This window comes from Physella acuta, unplaced genomic scaffold, assembly GCF_028476545.2.
Source record: "Physella acuta isolate Inbredline_101_S28 unplaced genomic scaffold, ASM2847654v3 ptg000608l, whole genome shotgun sequence".
Taxonomy (NCBI): domain Eukaryota; kingdom Metazoa; phylum Mollusca; class Gastropoda; family Physidae; genus Physella; species Physella acuta.
This window is the reverse complement of record NW_026732127.1, coordinates 443658-462535: the sequence shown is the minus strand read 5'-3', so window position 1 is coordinate 462535 and position 18878 is coordinate 443658. Positions and strand designations below refer to the sequence as shown.

The window sequence follows — 18878 nt, the reverse complement described above, 5'->3', positions numbered from 1 at the left end:
CTTTAAACATTGGAACCATTGAGTCTATTCAAGCAGTTGGTGACATTTAACATGACGACTGAATAATTACATCACAATCAGATGATTGACTTAAGCTAATGTCCAATTTGATTTTCTCTTTTTTTAGTCTGTCTAACGGATATCATAAAGTTACTTTAAAGCTGTTTTCAGTAGATATGTTGTCAGATAAAATACGATGTACTAGATATTAGTAAAGTGCCACAAATTAATGTGATGCTAATTATTTTACTTAGTAAAGTGCCACAAATGAACGACATGCTAATGATTTTACATAGTAAAGTGCCACAAATGACCGATATGCTAATTATTTTACTTAGTATAGTGCCACAAATGAACGATATGCTAATTATTTTACTTAGTATAGTGCCACAAATGACCGATATGCTAATTATTTTACTTAGTAAAGTGCCACAAATGAACGATATGCTAATTATTTTACTTAGTATAGTGCCACAAATGAACGATATGCTAATTATTTTATTTAGTAAAGTGCCACAAATAATTGATATGCTAATGATTTTCCTTCCACTCATGAACCTGCTGTAGACCCGCCTGTGTTCTGTACTGGGAGACAACCGAGAAGACGACACCATGTTGTGTTGTCTGACACAGCTGTGGTTGAGTTGTGTGTCCACTCCGCTCAACCGTTAGCTCGTCACGTGACCATCAACAACCACACGTTCCACATGGGTGGAGGTGCCACACGCTCCGACAAAATCTTCCTGGAGCTCCAGGAACAAGACGACAACCAACACGTATTGAAGCTGAAGCTAAGGAATGTGACACATCTGGACTTTACATCCTACACTGTGACTATATCTAATGTCAAAAATACAAGCCTGATTTATAAATTTACTTTAATGAACTGCACAGGTATGTCTCCATAATATTATTGAACACATTTTTTGTTATGCCACTGTTGATGATTTGCTATGTTGAATGACGTTTTAGATGAAAGAATAGATCTGTATGTAGATCAAAGAATAGACTTGTATGTTTATAAAAAGATGACAGAAGTTAACATAAATTACTTACTAATTATCTTGTACATGTCCACCTCTCCCCCACCCCAGGTCCCCACCCAAGACTGTGTGAGAACTCACCCCACGACCAGCACGTGAGGGCCAACCTTGGAGACACTGCTCACGTCGAGTTCTGCGTGGTGCACGCTGGTCCAGACCTCAACACGCACATAGGGCTGGACGGCACACCTTATCACGTGACTCCCTGCCAGGACACGACTCATAGGTCGACCATTGAGCGAGTCAACATCTGTGTACAATCAGAGAGTGACTCTCCACGTGACTCTCGGCGTGACTCTTGGCGTCACGTTGTCCGTGTGTCGATACACAATGTTTCGGCTGAGGACTTCACCAGACACAACATGTTGGTTAAGGCGACGCCGTGTCAGAGAATGGAGTACACATTCAAGTTGTCGCAACACACAGGTAACACATATTCAAATTGTCGCAACACACAGGTAACACACATTCAAATTGTCGCAACATAAAGGTAACACACCTTCAAATTGTCGCAACATACAGGTAATACACCTTCAAATTGTCGCAACACACATGTAACACAAACATACAGGTAACACACCTTCAAATTGTCGCAACATACAGGTAACACACCTTCAAATTGTCGCAACATAAAGGTAACACACCTTCAAATTGTCGCAACATAAAGGTAACACACCTTCAAATTGTCGCAACACACATGTAACACACATTCAAATTGTCGCAACATACAGGTAACACACCTTCAAATTTGTCACAACATACAGGTAACACACCTTCAAATTGTCGCAACACACAGGTAACACACATTCAAATTGTCGCAATACACAGGTAACACACATTCAAATTGTCGCAACATAAAGGTAACACACCTTCAAATTGTCGCAACACACAGGTAACACACATTCAAATTGTCGCAATACACAGGTAACACACATTCAAATTGTCGCAACATACAGGTAACACACCTTCAAATCGACGCAACATACAGGTAACACACCTTCAAATTGTCGCAACATACAGGTAACACACCTTCAAATCGTCGCAACACACAGGTAACCCAATATGTACCTTCACACACCACAATATTATAAATTGTTCGACGCCGTTGCACGAGTATTATAACAAAAACTTTCAAACCTGCAATACACACATTTTCAACACGAATTAGACTACGGCGTATTAAAATGTGTTTTTATATACACCCTCACCATTACAAAATATCCCCTCCATTCTAAAACATCCACTCTATTACAAAACATCCAAACCATCAAAAACAACCCCTCCATTACAAAACAGCCAACCAATACAAAACATCCAACCTTTACAAAACATCCAACCTTTACAAAACATTCAACCATTACTAAACATCCAACCATTACTAAACATCAAACCATTACAAAACATCCCTCTATTAAAAAACAACCCCTCCATTACAAAACATCCAACCATTACAAAACATCCAACCATTACAAAACATCCAACCATTACAAAACATCCAACCATTACAAAACATCCAACCATTACAAAACATCCAACCATTACAAAACATCCACACCATTACAAAACATCCAATCATTACAAAACATCCAACCATTACAAAACATCCAACCATTACAAAACATCCAACCATTACAAAACATCCAACCATTACAAAACATCCAACCGTTACAAAACATCCAACCGTTACAAAACATCCAACCATTACAAAACATCCAACCATTACAAAACATCCAACCATTACAAAACATCCAACCATTACAAAACATCCAACCATTACAAAACATCCAACCATTACAAAACATCCAACCATTACAAAACATCCAACCATTACAAAACATCCAACCATTACAAAACATCCAACCATTACAATTCTACTCCCCAAGGACGGCCCAAGTTTTGCCACGGATTTGATCACGTGACAAAGATCTACGCCAAACTGTCCCAGAATGCCACAGTGTTTGTGTGTTTGAACACAACGCCATCAACCACCCACATGGTGAGCATCAACAACATCAACCACTCCCTCCACACAACGGACGACAACAGCAGCCTGAGGGTGACGGCTAGCACTAACAGGACCACACACACCAGACTGGTGCTGCTAGAGTTCGTACGGCTAAAGCCGGAAGAATTCCAGCAATACACGGTCACGGTTTTCTCCGAGGCGACGAGAGAAAACCGGAGCTACGTTTTTTACCTGAAGGATAAGACAGGTGAGTCTGGTTGGAGGTCATGGTGTCATGGTGTCATGGTGTCATGGTGTCATGGTGTCATGGTGTCATGGTGTCATGGTGTCATGGTGTCATGGTGTCATGGTGTCATGGTGTCATGGTGTCATGGTGTCATGGTGTCATGGTGTCATGGTGTCATGGTGTCATGGTGTCATGGTGTCATGGTGTCATGGTGTCATGGTGTCATGGTGTCATGGTGTCATGGTGTCATGGTGTCATGGTGTCATGGTGTCATGGTGTCATGGTGTCATGGTGTCATGGTGTCATGGTGTCATGGTGTCATGGTGTCATGGTGTCATGGTGTCGTGGTGTCGTGGTGTCATGGTGTCATGGTGTCGTGGTGTCGTGGTGTCATGGTGTCATGGTGTCATGGTGTCGTGGTGTCATGGTGTCATGGTGTCGTGGTGTCGTGGTGTCATGGTGTCATGGTGTCATGGTGTCGTGGTGTCATGGTGTCGTGGTGTCGTGGTGTCGTGGTGTCATGGTGTCATGGTGTCATGGTGTCGTGGTGTCATGGTGTCATGGTGTCGTGGTGTCGTGGTGTCGTGGTGCCATGGTGTCATGGTGTCATGGTGTCATGGTGTCATGGTGTCATGGTGTCGTGGTGTCGTGGTGTCGTGGTGTCGTGGTGTCATGGTGTCGTGGTGTCGTGGTGTCATGGTGTCATGGTGTCGTGGTGTCGTGGTGCCATGGTGTCATGGTGTCATGGTGTCATGGTGTCTGTGATGTATTTTATATCATCTGTTCGCTAGTGTGGAAGTTATACAACTGTAAGACTCAGCAATTTCTGGAACTGTCGCACCCCATTTTTTGTGTCCATGAAGTTTGAGTGTAAATTTGAGTGTAAATTTGAGTGTAAATTTGAGTGTAAATTTGAGTGTAAATTTGAGTGTAAATTTGAGTGTAAATTTGAGTGTAAATTTGAGTGTAAATTTGAGTGTAAATTTGAGTGTAAATTTGAGTGTAAATTTGAGTGTAAATTTGAGTGTAAATTTGAGTGTAAATTTGAGTGTAAATTTGAGTGTAAATTTGAGTGTAAATTTGAGTGTAAATTTGAGTGTAAATTTGAGTGTAAATTTGAGTGTAAATTTGAGTGTAAATGTGAGTGTAAATGTGAGTGTAAATGTGAGTGTAAATGTGAGTGTAAATGTGAGTGTAAATGTGAGTGTAAATGTGAGTGTAAATTTGAGTGTAAATTTGAGTGTAAATTTGAGTGTAAATTTGAGTGTAAATTTGAGTGTAAATTTGAGTGTAAATTTGAGTGTAAATTTGAGTGTAAATTTGAGTGTAAATTTGAGTGTAAATTTGAGTGTAAATTTGCGTGTAAATGTGAGTGTAAATGTGAGTGTAAATGTGAGTGTAAATGTGAGTGTAAATGTGAGTGTAAATGTGAGTGTAAATGTGAGTGTAAATGTGAGTGTAAATGTGAGTGTAAATGTGAGTGTAAATGTGAGTGTAAATGTGAGTGTAAATGTGAGTGTAAATGTGAGTGTAAATGTGAGTGTAAATGTGAGTGTAAATGTGAGTGTAAATGTGAGTGTAAATGTGAGTGTAAATGTGAGTGTAAATGTGAGTGTAAATGTGAGTGTAAATGTGAGTGTAAATGTGAGTGTAAATGTGAGTGTAAATTTGAGTGTAAATTTGAGTGTAAATTTGAGTGTAAATTTGAGTGTAAATTTGAGTGTAAATTTGAGTGTAAATTTGAGTGTAAATTTGAGTGTAAATTTGAGTGTAAATTTGAGTGTAAATTTGAGTGTAAATTTGAGTGTAAATTTGAGTGTAAATTTGAGTGTAAATTTGAGTGTAAATTTGAGTGTAAATTTGAGTGTAAATTTGAGTGTAAATTTGAGTGTAAATTTGAGTGTAAATTTGAGTGTAAATTTGAGTGTAAATTTGAGTGTAAATTTGAGTGTAAACTTGAGTGTAAACTTGAGTGTAAATTTGAGTGTAAATTTGAGTGTAAATTTGAGTGTAAATTTGAGTGTAAATTTGAGTGTAAATTTGAGTGTAAATGTGAGTGTAAATTTGAGTGTAAATGTGAGTGTAAATTTGAGTGTAAATGTGAGTGTAAATGTGAGTGTAAATTTGAGTGTAAATTTGAGTGTAAATTTGAGTGTAAATTTGAGTGTAAATTTGAGTGTAAATTTGAGTGTAAATTTGAGTGTAAATGTGAGTGTAAATGTGAGTGTAGATTTGAGTGTAAATGTGAGTGTAAATGTGAATGTAAATGTGAGTGTAAATTTGAGTGTAAATTTGAGTGTAAATTTGAGTGTAAATTTGAGTGTAAATTTGAGTGTAAATTTGAGTGTAAATTTGAGTGTAAATTTGAGTGTAAATTTGAGTGTAAATTTGAGTGTAAATTTGAGTGTAAATTTGAGTGTAAATTTGAGTGTAAATTTGAGTGTAAATTTGAGTGTAAATTTGAGTGTAAATTTGAGTGTAAATTTGAGTGTAAATTTGAGTGTAAATTTGAGTGTAAATTTGAGTGTAAATTTGAGTGTAAATTTGAGTGTAAATTTGAGTGTAAATTTGAGTGTAAATTTGAGTGTAAATTTGAGTGTAAATTTGAGTGTAAATTTGAGTGTAAATTTGAGTGTAAATTTGAGTGTAAATTTGAGTGTAAATTTGAGTGTAAATGTTGCGACACTGTTGGTAGTTCATCTTTTGTTATCTTTTGTGTGGGAATGATTGTTTATATCTAAATTTAGTATCATCACGTGATGTGTCCCCACAGATATAGAGAAGCGCGTGCTGATGACGGTCAATGACGTCATACAACCCGCGGGAAACGAAGCGCCACTTCTAGTGTCTGCTGGTACTGACGTCACAATCTCCTGCCTGTTGACTGACCAAGATATGGTTGGCCAAACAGCTCTGGCCATCACTGGCCAGACGGCACGGTTGAACACATCACACGGTGGGCGGCAACTGGTTCACCAACTTGACAACATCAGCTGTGCCGACATGGACACCTACCACTGTACTGGGAAATATTTCAACCAAGTTTTCTTTGACACCCAGCTAAAGCTTATCGTCAAAAATTGTAAGTCTACGTGTCGGATATTTCATCAGATCTGCTGCCCTTTGATGGCAGGCCTTTGTATGTATTGTTGTACAAGTAATTGATCGAATATATTAATTGTAACATTTGTTGCCAATGTTTTAACTTGATGCATATTCTATGATTCTATAGGACTATGGAATTTTACATTTTTCAAAATTAATTTTATCGAGTTGTCTTGGGCTTCAAACAGAGCGACGTCTATAAGCTACTAACTGGCTAAAGATGGCGTGTTGTTTAAGGGTTAGGGTCTAGATAAAATTGTGAGTGGGTTAGGGTCTAGATAAAGTTGTGAAAGGGTTAGGGTTAGGGTCTAGATAAAGTTATGAGTGGGTTAGGGTTAGGGTCTAGATAAAATTGTGAGTGGGTTAGGGTTAGGGCATAGATAAAGTTGTGAGTGGGTTAGGGTTAGGGTCTAGATAAAGTTGTGAGTGGGTTAGGGTCTAGATAAAGTTGTGAGTGGGTTAGGGTCTAGATAAAGTTGTGAGTGGGTTAGGGTTAGGGTCTAGATAAAGTTGTGAGTGGGTTAGGGTCTAGATAATGTTGTGAGTGGGTTAGGGTTAGGGTCTAGATATAGTTGTGAGTGGGTTAGGGTCTAGATAAAGTTGTGAGTGGGTTAGGGTTAGGGTCTAGATAAAGTTGTGAGTGGGTTAGGGTTAGGGTCTAGATAAAGTTGTGAGTGGGTTAGGGTCTAGATAAAGTTGTGAAAGGGTTAGGGTTAGGGTCTAGATAAAGTTGTGAGTGGGTTAGGGTTAGGGTCTAGATAAAGTTGTGAGTGGGTTAGGGTTAGGGCATAGATAAAGTTGTGAGTGGGTTAGGGTTAGGGTCTAGATAAAGTTGTGAGTGGGATAGGGTCTAGATAAAGTTGTGAGTGGGTTAGGGTCTAGATAAAGTTGTGAGTGGGTTAGGGTTAGGGTCTAGATAAAGTTGTGAGTGGGTTAGGGTCTAGATAAAGTTGTGAGTGGGTTAGGGTCTAGATAAAGTTGTGAGTGGGTTAGGGTTAGGGTCTAGATAAAGTTGTGAGTGGGTTAGGGTCTAGATAATCTTGTGAGTGGGTTAGGGTTAGGGTCTAGATATAGTTGTGAGTGGGTTAGGGTCTAGATAAAGTTGTGAGTGGGTTAGGGTTAGGGCATAGATAAAGTTGTGAGTGGGTTAGGGTCTAGATAAAGTTGTGAGTGGGTTAGGGTTAGGGTCTAGATAAAGTTGTGAGTGGGTTAGGGTTAGGGTCTAGATAAAGTTGTGAGTGGGTTAGGGTTAGGGTCTAGATAAAGTTGTGAGTGGGTTAGGGTCTAGATAAAGTTGTGAGTGGGTTAGGGTTAGGGTCTAGATAAAGTTGTGAGTGGGTTAGGGTCTAGATAATGTTGTGAGTGGGTTAGGGTTAGGGTCTAGATAAAGTTGTGAGTGGGTTAGGGTCTAGATAAAGTTGTGAGTGGGTTAGGGTCTAGATAAAGTAGTGAGTGGGTTAGGGTTAGGGTCTAGATAAAGTTGTGAGTGGGTTAGGGTCTAGATAAAGTTGTGAGTGGGTTAGGGTCTAGATAATGTTGTGAGTGGGTTAGGGTTAGGGTCTAGATAAAGTTGTGAGTGGGTTAGGGTCTAGATAAAGTTGTGAGTGGGTTAGGGTTAGGGTCTAGATAAAGTTGTGAGTGGGTTAGGGTCTAGATAAAGTTGTGAGTGGGTTAGGGTCTAGATAATGTTGTGAGTGGGTTAGGGTTAGGGTCTAGATAAAGTTGTGAGTGGGTTAGGGTCTAGATAAAGTTGTGAGTGGGTTAGGGTTAGGATCTAGATAAAGTTGTGAGTGGGTTAGGGTCTAGATAAAGTTGTGAGTGGGTTAGGGTTAGGGTCTAGATAAAGTTGTGAGTGGGTTAGGGTCTAGATAAAGTTGTGAGTGGGTTAGGGTTAGGGTCTAGATAAAGTTGTGAGTGGGTTAGGGTCTAGATAAAGTTGTGAGTGGGTTAGGGTCTAGGTAAAGTTGTGAGTGGGTTAGGGTCTAGATAAAGTTGTGAGTGGGTTAGGGTCTAGATAAAGTTGTGAGTGGGTTAGGGTCTAGATAATGTTGTGAGTGGGTTAGGGTTAGGGTCTAGATAAAGTTGTGAGTGGGTTAGGGTCTAGATAAAGTTGTGAGTGGGTTAGGGTTAGGGTCTAGATAAAGTTGTGAGTGGGTTAGGGTCTAGATAATGTTGTGAGTGGGTTAGGGTTAGGGTCTAGATAAAGTTGTGAGTGGGTTAGGGTCTAGATAAAGTTGTGAGTGGGTTAGGGTTAGGGTCTAGATAAAGTTGTGAGTGGGTTAGGGTTAGGGTCTAGATAAAGTTGTGAGTGGGTTAGGGTTAGGATCTAGATAAAGTTGTGAGTGGGTTAGGGTCTAGATAAAGTTGTGAGTGGGTTAGGGTCTAGATAAAGTTGTGAGTGGGTTAGGGTCTAGATAAAGTTGTGAGTGGGTTAGGGTTAGGGTCTAGATAAAGTTGTGAGTGGGTTAGGGTCTAGATAAAGTTGTGGGTGGGTTAGGGTTAGGGTCTAGATAAAGTTGTGAGTGGGTTAGGGTTAGGGCATAGATAAAGTTGTGAGTGGGTTAGGGTTAGGGTCTAGATAAAGTTGTGAGTGGGTTAGGGTTAGGGTCTAGATAAAGTAGTGAGTGGGTTAGGGTTAGGGCATAGATAAAGTTGTGAGTGGGTTAGGGTTAGGGTCTAGATAAAGTTGTGAGTGGGTTAGGGTTAGGGTCTAGATAAAGTTGTGAGTGGGTTAGGGTCTAGATAAAGTTGTGAGTGGGTTAGGGTCTAGATATAGTTGTGATTGGGTTAGGGTTAGGGTCTAGATAAAGTTGTGAGTGGGTTAGGGTCTAGATATAGTTGTGAGTGGGTTAGGGTTAGGGTCTAGATAAAGTTGTGAGTGGGTTAGGGTTAGGGCATAGATAAAGTTGTGAGTGGGTTAGGGTTGGGGTCTAGATAAAGTTGTGAGTGGGTTAGGGTTAGGGCATAGATAAAGTTGTGAGTGGGTTAGGGTTAGGGTCTAGATAAAGTTGTGAGTGGGTTAGGGTTAGGGTCTAGTTAAAGTAGTGAGTGGGTTAGGGTTAGGGTCTAGATAAAGTTGTGAGTGGGTTAGGGTTAGGGCATAGATAAAGTTGTGAGTGGGTTAGGGTTAGGGTCTAGATAAAGTTGTGAGTGGGTTAGGGTTAGGGTCTAGATAAAGTTGTGAGTGGGTTAGGGTTAGGGTCTAGATAAAGTTGTGAGTGGATTAGGGTCTAGATATAGTTGTGAGTGGGTTAGGGTTAGGGTCTAGATAAAGTTGTGAGTGGATTAGGGTCTAGATAAAGTTGTGAGTGGGTTAGGGTTAGGGTCTAGATAAAGTTGTGAGTGGGTTAGGGTCTAGATAAAGTTGTGAGTGGGTTAGGGTTAGGGTCTAGATAAAGTTGTGAGTGGATTAGGGTCTAGATATAGTTGTGAGTGGGTTAGGGTTAGGGTCTAGATAAAGTTGTGAGTGGGTTAGGGTCTAGATATAGTTGTGAGTGGGTTAGGGTAAGGGTCTAGATAAAGTTGTGAGTGGATTAGGGTCTAGATATAGTTGTGAGTGGGTTAGGATTAGGGTCTAGATAAAGTTGTGAGTGGATTAGGGTCTAGATAAAGTTGTGAGTGGGTTAGGGTCTAGATAAAGTTGTGAGTGGGTTAGGGTTAGGGTCTAGATAAAATTGTGAGTGGGTTAGGGTTAGGGTCTAGATAAAGTTGTGAGTGGGTTAGGGTAAGGGTCTAGATAAAGTTGTGAGTGGGTTAGGGTCTAGATAAAGTTGTGAGTGGGTTAGGGTTAGGGTCTAGATAAAGTTGTGAGTGGGTTAGGGTCTAGATAAAGTTGTGAGTGGGTTAGGGTCTAGATAAAGTTGTGAGTGGATTAGGGTCTAGATAAAGTTGTGAGTGGGTTAGGGTCTAGATAAAGTTGTGAGTGGGTTAGGGTCTAGATAAAGTTGTGCGTGGGTTAGGGTTAGGGTCTAGATAAAGTTGTGAGTGGGTTAGGGTCTAGATAAAGTTGTGAGTGGGTTAGGATCTAGATAAAGTTGTGAGTGGGTTAGGGTTAGGGCATAGATAAAGTTGTGAGTGGGTTAGGGTTAGGGTCTAGATAAAATTGTGAGTGGGTTAGGGTCTAGATAAAGTTGTGAGTGGGTTAGGGTCTAGATAAAGTTGTGAGTGGGTTAGGGTTAGGATCTAGATAACGTTGTGAGTGGGTTAGGGTTAGGGTCTAGATAAAGTTGTGAGTGGGTTAGGGTCTAGATAACGTTGTGAGTGGGTTAGGGTTAGGGTCTAGATAAAGTTGTGAGTGGGTTAGGGTCTAGATAACGTTGTGAGTGGGTTACGGTTAGGGTCTAGATAAAGTTGTGAGTGGGTTAGGGTCTAGATAACGTTGTGAGTGGGTTAGGGTTAGGGTCTAGATAAAGTTGTGAGTGGGTTAGGGTCTAGATAAAGTTGTGAGTGGATTAGGGTTAGGGTCTAGATAAAGTTGTGAGTGGGTTAGGGTTAGGGTCTAGATAAAGTTGTGAGTGGGTTAGGGTTAGGGTCTAGATAAAGTTGTGAGTGGGTTAGGGTTAGGGTCTAGATAAAGTTGTGAGTGGGTTAGGGTTAGGGCCTAGATAAAGTTGTGAGTGGGTTAGGGTCTAGATAAAGTTGTGAGTGGGTTAGGGTTAGGGTCTAGATAAAGTTGTGAGTGGGTTAGGGTCTAGATAAAGTTGTGGGTGGGTTAGGGTTAGGGTCTAGATAAAGTTGTGAGTGGGTTAGGGTTAGGGTCTAGATAAAGTTGTGAGTGGGTTAGGGTCTAGATAAAGTTGTGGGTGGGTTAGGGTTAGGGCATAGATAAAGTTGTGAGTGGGTTAGGGTTAGGGTCTAGATAAAGTTGTGAGTGGGTTAGGGTTAGGGTCTAGATAAAGTTGTGAGTGGGTTAGGGTCTAGATAATGTTGTGAGTGGGTTAGGGTTAGGGTCTAGATATAGTTGTGAGTGGGTTAGGGTCTAGATAAAGTTGTGAGTGGGTTAGGGTTAGTGTCTAGATAAAGTTGTGAGTGGGTTAGGGTTAGGGTCTAGATAAAGTTGTGAGTGGGTTAGGGTCTAGATAAAGTTGTGAAAGGGTTAGGGTTAGGGTCTAGATAAAGTTGTGAGTGGGTTAGGGTTAGGGTCTAGATAAAGTTGTGAGTGGGTTAGGGTTAGGGCATAGATAAAGTTGTGAGTGGGTTAGGGTTAGGGTCTAGATAAAGTTGTGAGTGGGATAGGGTCTAGATAAAGTTGTGAGTGGGTTAGGGTCTAGATAAAGTTGTGAGTGGGTTAGGGTTAGGGTCTAGATAAAGTTGTGAGTGGGTTAGGGTCTAGATAAAGTTGTGAGTGGGTTAGGGTCTAGATAAAGTTGTGAGTGGGTTAGGGTTAGGGTCTAGATAAAGTTGTGAGTGGGTTAGGGTCTAGATAATGTTGTGAGTGGGTTAGGGTTAGGGTCTAGATATAGTTGTGAGTGGGTTAGGGTCTAGATAAAGTTGTGAGTGGGTTAGGGTTAGGGCATAGATAAAGTTGTGAGTGGGTTAGGGTCTAGATAAAGTTGTGAGTGGGTTAGGGTTAGGGTCTAGATAAAGTTGTGAGTGGGTTAGGGTTAGGGTCTAGATAAAGTTGTGAGTGGGTTAGGGTTAGGGTCTAGATAAAGTTGTGAGTGGGTTAGGGTCTAGATAAAGTTGTGAGTGGGTTAGGGTTAGGGTCTAGATAAAGTTGTGAGTGGGTTAGGGTCTAGATAATGTTGTGAGTGGGTTAGGGTTAGGGTCTAGATAAAGTTGTGAGTGGGTTAGGGTCTAGATAAAGTTGTGAGTGGGTTAGGGTCTAGATAATGTTGTGAGTGGGTTAGGGTTAGGGTCTAGATAAAGTTGTGAGTGGGTTAGGGTCTAGATAAAGTTGTGAGTGGGTTAGGGTTAGGGTCTAGATAAAGTTGTGAGTGGGTTAGGGTCTAGATAATGTTGTGAGTGGGTTAGGGTTAGGGTCTAGATAAAGTTGTGAGTGGGTTAGGGTTAGGATCTAGATAAAGTTGTGAGTGGGTTAGGGTCTAGATAAAGTTGTGAGTGGGTTAGGGTTAGGGTCTAGATAAAGTTGTGAGTGGGTTAGGGTCTAGATAAAGTTGTGAGTGGGTTAGGGTTAGGGTCTAGATAAAGTTGTGAGTGGGTTAGGGTCTAGATAAAGTTGTGAGTGGGTTAGGGTCTAGATAAAGTTGTGAGTGGGTTAGGGTCTAGATAAAGTTGTGAGTGGGTTAGGGTCTAGATAAAGTTGTGAGTGGGTTAGGGTCTAGATAATGTTGTGAGTGGGTTAGGGTTAGGGTCTAGATAAAGTTGTGAGTGGGTTAGGGTCTAGATAAAGTTGTGAGTGGGTTAGGGTTAGGGTCTAGATAAAGTTGTGAGTGGGTTAGGGTCTAGATAATGTTGTGAGTGGGTTAGGGTTAGGGTCTAGATAAAGTTGTGAGTGGGTTAGGGTCTAGATAAAGTTGTGAGTGGGTTAGGGTTAGGGTCTAGATAAAGTTGTGAGTGGGTTAGGGTTAGGGTCTAGATAAAGTTGTGAGTGGGTTAGGGTTAGGATCTAGATAAAGTTGTGAGTGGGTTAGGGTCTAGATAAAGTTGTGAGTGGGTTAGGGTCTAGATAAAGTTGTGAGTGGGTTAGGGTCTAGATAAAGTTGTGAGTGGGTTAGGGTTAGGGTCTAGATAAAGTTGTGAGTGGGTTAGGGTCTAGATAAAGTTGTGGGTGGGTTAGGGTTAGGGTCTAGATAAAGTTGTGAGTGGGTTAGGGTTAGGGCATAGATAAAGTTGTGAGTGGGTTAGGGTTAGGGTCTAGATAAAGTTGTGAGTGGGTTAGGGTTAGGGTCTAGATAAAGTAGTGAGTGGGTTAGGGTTAGGGCATAGATAAAGTTGTGAGTGGGTTAGGGTTAGGGTCTAGATAAAGTTGTGAGTGGGTTAGGGTTAGGGTCTAGATAAAGTTGTGAGTGGGTTAGGGTCTAGATAAAGTTGTGAGTGGGTTAGGGTCTAGATATAGTTGTGATTGGGTTAGGGTTAGGGTCTAGATAAAGTTGTGAGTGGGTTAGGGTCTAGATATAGTTGTGAGTGGGTTAGGGTTAGGGTCTAGATAAAGTTGTGAGTGGGTTAGGGTTAGGGCATAGATAAAGTTGTGAGTGGGTTAGGGTTGGGGTCTAGATAAAGTTGTGAGTGGGTTAGGGTTAGGGCATAGATAAAGTTGTGAGTGGGTTAGGGTTAGGGTCTAGATAAAGTTGTGAGTGGGTTAGGGTTAGGGTCTAGTTAAAGTAGTGAGTGGGTTAGGGTTAGGGTCTAGATAAAGTTGTGAGTGGGTTAGGGTTAGGGCATAGATAAAGTTGTGAGTGGGTTAGGGTTAGGGTCTAGATAAAGTTGTGAGTGGGTTAGGGTTAGGGTCTAGATAAAGTTGTGAGTGGGTTAGGGTTAGGGTCTAGATAAAGTTGTGAGTGGATTAGGGTCTAGATATAGTTGTGAGTGGGTTAGGGTTAGGGTCTAGATAAAGTTGTGAGTGGATTAGGGTCTAGATAAAGTTGTGAGTGGGTTAGGGTTAGGGTCTAGATAAAGTTGTGAGTGGGTTAGGGTCTAGATAAAGTTGTGAGTGGGTTAGGGTTAGGGTCTAGATAAAGTTGTGAGTGGATTAGGGTCTAGATATAGTTGTGAGTGGGTTAGGGTTAGGGTCTAGATAAAGTTGTGAGTGGGTTAGGGTCTAGATATAGTTGTGAGTGGGTTAGGGTAAGGGTCTAGATAAAGTTGTGAGTGGATTAGGGTCTAGATATAGTTGTGAGTGGGTTAGGATTAGGGTCTAGATAAAGTTGTGAGTGGATTAGGGTCTAGATAAAGTTGTGAGTGGGTTAGGGTCTAGATAAAGTTGTGAGTGGGTTAGGGTTAGGGTCTAGATAAAATTGTGAGTGGGTTAGGGTTAGGGTCTAGATAAAGTTGTGAGTGGGTTAGGGTAAGGGTCTAGATAAAGTTGTGAGTGGGTTAGGGTCTAGATAAAGTTGTGAGTGGGTTAGGGTTAGGGTCTAGATAAAGTAGTGAGTGGGTTAGGGTCTAGATAAAGTTGTGAGTGGGTTAGGGTCTAGATAAAGTTGTGAGTGGATTAGGGTCTAGATAAAGTTGTGAGTGGGTTAGGGTCTAGATAAAGTTGTGAGTGGGTTAGGGTCTAGATAAAGTTGTGAGTGGGTTAGGGTTAGGGTCTAGATAAAGTTGTGAGTGGGTTAGGGTCTAGATAAAGTTGTGAGTGGGTTAGGGTCTAGATAAAGTTGTGAGTGGGTTAGGGTTAGGATCTAGATAAAGTTGTGAGTGGGTTAGGGTTAGGGTCTAGATAAAGTTGTGAGTGGGTTAGGGTCTAGATAACGTTGTGAGTGGGTTAGGGTTAGGGTCTAGATAAAGTTGTGAGTGGGTTAGGGTCTAGATAACGTTGTGAGTGGGTTACGGTTAGGGTCTAGATAAAGTTGTGAGTGGGTTAGGGTCTAGATAACGTTGTGAGTGGGTTAGGGTTAGGGTCTAGATAAAGTTGTGAGTGGGTTAGGGTCTAGATAAAGTTGTGAGTGGATTAGGGTTAGGGTCTAGATAAAGTTGTGAGTGGGTTAGGGTTAGGGTCTAGATAAAGTTGTGAGTGGGTTAGGGTTAGGGTCTAGATAAAGTTGTGAGTGGGTTAGGGTTAGGGTCTAGATAAAGTTGTGAGTGGGTTAGGGTTAGGGCCTAGATAAAGTTGTGAGTGGGTTAGGGTCTAGATAAAGTTGTGAGTGGGTTAGGGTTAGGGTCTAGATAAAGTTGTGAGTGGGTTAGGGTCTAGATAAAGTTGTGGGTGGGTTAGGGTTAGGGTCTAGATAAAGTTGTGAGTGGGTTAGGGTTAGGGTCTAGATAAAGTTGTGAGTGGGTTAGGGTCTAGATAAAGTTGTGGGTGGGTTAGGGTTAGGGTCTAGATAAAGTTGTGAGTGGGTTAGGGTTAGGGTCTAGATAAAGTAGTGAGTGGGTTAGGGTTAGGGTCTAGATAAAGTTGTGAGTGGGTTAGGGTCTAGATAAAGTTGTGAGTGGGTTAGGGTTAGGGCCTAGATAAAGTTGTGAGTGGGTTAGGGTCTAGAAAAAGTTGTGAGTGGGTTAGGGTTGGGGTCTAGATAAAGTAGTGAGTGGGTTAGGGTTAGGGTCTAGATAAAGTTGTGAGTGGGTTAGGGTTAGGGTCTAGAAAAAGTTGTGAGTGGGTTAGGGTTAGGGTCTAGATAAAGTTGTGAGTGGGTTAGGGTCTAGATAAAGTTGTGAGTGGGTTAGGGTTAGGGCCTAGATAAAGTTGTGAGTGGGTTAGGGTCTAGAAAAAGTTGTGAGTGGGTTAGGGTTGGGGTCTAGATAAAGTAGTGAGTGGGTTAGGGTTAGGGTCTAGATAAAGTTGTGAGTGGGTTAGGGTTAGGGTCTAGAAAAAGTTGTGAGTGGGTTAGGGTTAGGGTCTAGATAAAGTAGTGAGTGGGTTAGGGTCTAGAAAAAGTTGTGAGTGGGTTAGGGTTGGGGTCTAGATAAAGTAGTGAGTGGGTTAGGGTCTAGATAAAGTTGTGAGTGGGTTAGGGTTAGGGTCTAGATAAAGTTGTGAGTGGGTTAGGGTTAGGGTCTAGATAAAGTTGTGAGTGGGTTAGGGTTAGGGTCTAGAAAAAGTTGTGAGTGGGTTAGGGTTAGGGTCTAGATAAAGTAGTGAGTGAGAGCTGACGTGCATGTTTGATCCCCCAGGCCTACAGCTGTGCCACAACCAGAGCTCGACTAGAGAGATACAAGCACACGAGAACGGCTCGATACACCTAGAGTTTTGTGTCTTTTATGTTGGAGATGTCCTACCTACTTTTCCCATCTACCTGGGTGGAGTAGAGTTGAACAGTTCCAGTCACGTGACCTACAAAACAACATGGCGGCCACTGAACACAACCCATCACAACGTCATGGTCAGTATCTCAAACTTAACGCGGGAAACTGGAGAAACGTTGGAAGTTTGGCTGAGTCCTAGCAATGTTGCCATGTTCACTGTTGGCACCATCACTCCAGGTATGTGTTCTCTCATTGCTGACGTCTCTTCGTGAAGGTTATCAGATGATTTTAATTTTAATTCTTGTATTTTATTTCACATTTTACAGAGGCTGATTACAAGTTGAACAGTTCGGCCTCAATTTTGGAGAACTCCACAGCTGTCTCATTATGTGACGTCATATCACTGGCTGCAGCGGTGGTAGTTTGGTGGTTGTGTGTGATGGTGTAGTATGAAATGTTTTGTGGTTGTGTGTGATGTTTGGTGGTTGTGTGTGATATTTTGTGGTTGTGTGTGATGGTGTGGTATGAAATGTTTGGTGGTTGTGTGTGATGGTGTAGTATGAAATGTTTGGTGGTTGTGTGTGATGTTTGGTAGTTGTGTGTGATGTTTTGTGGTTGTGTGTGATGGTGTGGTATGAAATGTTTGGTGGTTGTGTGTGATGGTGTAGTATGAAATGTTTGGTGGTTGTGTGTGATGTTTGGTGGTTGTGTGTGATGGTGTAGTATGAAATGTTTGGTGGTTGTGTGTGATGTTTGGTGGTTGTGTGTGATGGTGTAGTATGAAATGTTTGGTGGTTGTGTGTGATGTAAAAAAGTAAGTTTTCCTTTCAAACCTGACGGTCTATGGGGCAAGTGAAGTAGAGTTCACTTGTTTCTGTGACCTCAGCATATGAAGAGATAGTGTGGTCAGCACTATGCCCAGCCGCCTTTCCTCGAGAATTACGGGTTAGCAGTCCAGCTCTCTACCGCTAGACCACTCCGTCCCATTTGTGTGTGATGGTGTAGCATGAAATGTTTGGTGGTTGTGTGAGATGGTGTAGTATGACATCGTTGAAGGTGGAGTAAGACAAACCTCTGGTGTGTGATAATTAACCTTTTGACAATTACAATTGTTGTCTGTATGCATAATCTGTTAAACAAATTGTATTTACAATCTATAAAATGTTTGTGCCAAATAAGCTATTATATAATATATATATATATATAATATATATATATATATAAATATATATATATATATTGCAAAATAATTTCAGATTTAGGTATATGTATATATCTTTTTTAAATGTACCACCTTGGGAACAGAACTGAACAAAACAAAAAACAACACAAACACAACACAACACAACACAAACACAACACAAACACAACACAAACACAACACAAACACAACACAAACACAAATAAAAACACAACACAACACAAACACAACACAAACACAACACAAACACAAATAAAAACACAACACAACACAAACACAACACAAACACAACACAAACACAAACACAACACAATCACAAAAGAAAACACAAACACAACAAAAACACAAATGAAACACAAACACAATGCAAAGACAAACGAAAACACAAACGCAACACAACACAACACAAACACAACACAAACACAACACAAACACAACACAAACACAACACAAACACAACACAAACACAACACAAACACAAAAGAAAAAAAACATAACACAAACACAAATAAAAACACAACACAACACAAACACAAAACGAACACAACACAAACAAAACACAATCACAAAAGAAAACACAAACACAACAAAAACACAAATAAAACACAAACACAATGCAAAGACAAACGAAAACACAAACGCAACACACAAACATAAAAGACAACACTCATAACCAATACACAACCTCACAAAAAGAAAGTAACTAGTTAGGTTTATTTGATTATTTGTTTATTTGTGGTTTGTGGTTCAAATTACCACACTGAATGTCTTTGTTACTAATTCAGCACCTGAATAATGGTACGTCTTTACCTCGAGGTAAAGGAGGATGTTCTAGACTCTAGACTCTACTCTAGACTCTAGAGTCTAGACTCTAGACTCTAGACTCTAGACTAGAGCGTGTAGAATTAGCAGAGGATATTTCCTGATAGAACGTCACACATGACCAGACGTGTATGGGCAAGAAAATGTTGGCATTGAACATCACACAATCATTGAACATCACACAATCATTGAACATCACGCAATCATTGAACATAACACAATCATTGAACATCACACAATGATTGAACAACACACAATAATTGAACACCACACAACATTACATAAAAATTCTCAACTTTATACCGTCGACGTCACAGAGATCTGACCCAATTAGATTACAATGTAAACATTCTATAAAGTAGTTTTAATGTAAACATTCTATAAAGTAGTTTTAATGTAAATATTCTATAAAGTAGTTTCAATGTAAACATTCTATAAAGTAGTTTCAATGTAAACATTCTTTAAAGTAGTTTAAATGTAAACATGCTATAAAGTAGTTTAAATGTAAACATTCTATTAAGTAGTGACTTGGACGACAAGAAGGGGAGGTAACAGAGTATAATTTTCCCGACAATCTATTGTTTTAGTTATGTCCCTTGATTATCGCATTCAGTAATTACATAATATATGATTTGTGTCTTAATATCTGTATCCATACATAGCCTTACGTTATGTTTAATTCTTACATTTAATAATTTATTTACCGATTTC

At 40.6% G+C, this 18878-nt stretch overlaps 1 protein-coding gene across 1 annotated transcript; it reads left to right on the top strand.

Annotated features, from left to right (window-relative positions):
- Positions 1–575: 575 nt before the first annotated feature.
- On the top strand, positions 576–17329 carry LOC131947847 (uncharacterized). The gene is made up of 6 exons (XM_059309217.1): positions 576–894; positions 1095–1469; positions 2927–3256; positions 6009–6317; positions 16073–16381; positions 16471–17329. Exons 1-6 carry the CDS (start codon positions 708–710, stop codon positions 16590–16592), a joined length of 1632 nt encoding a protein of 543 aa, XP_059165200.1. The 5' UTR covers positions 576–707; the 3' UTR covers positions 16593–17329.
- The last annotated feature ends 1549 nt before the right edge of the window (positions 17330–18878 follow it).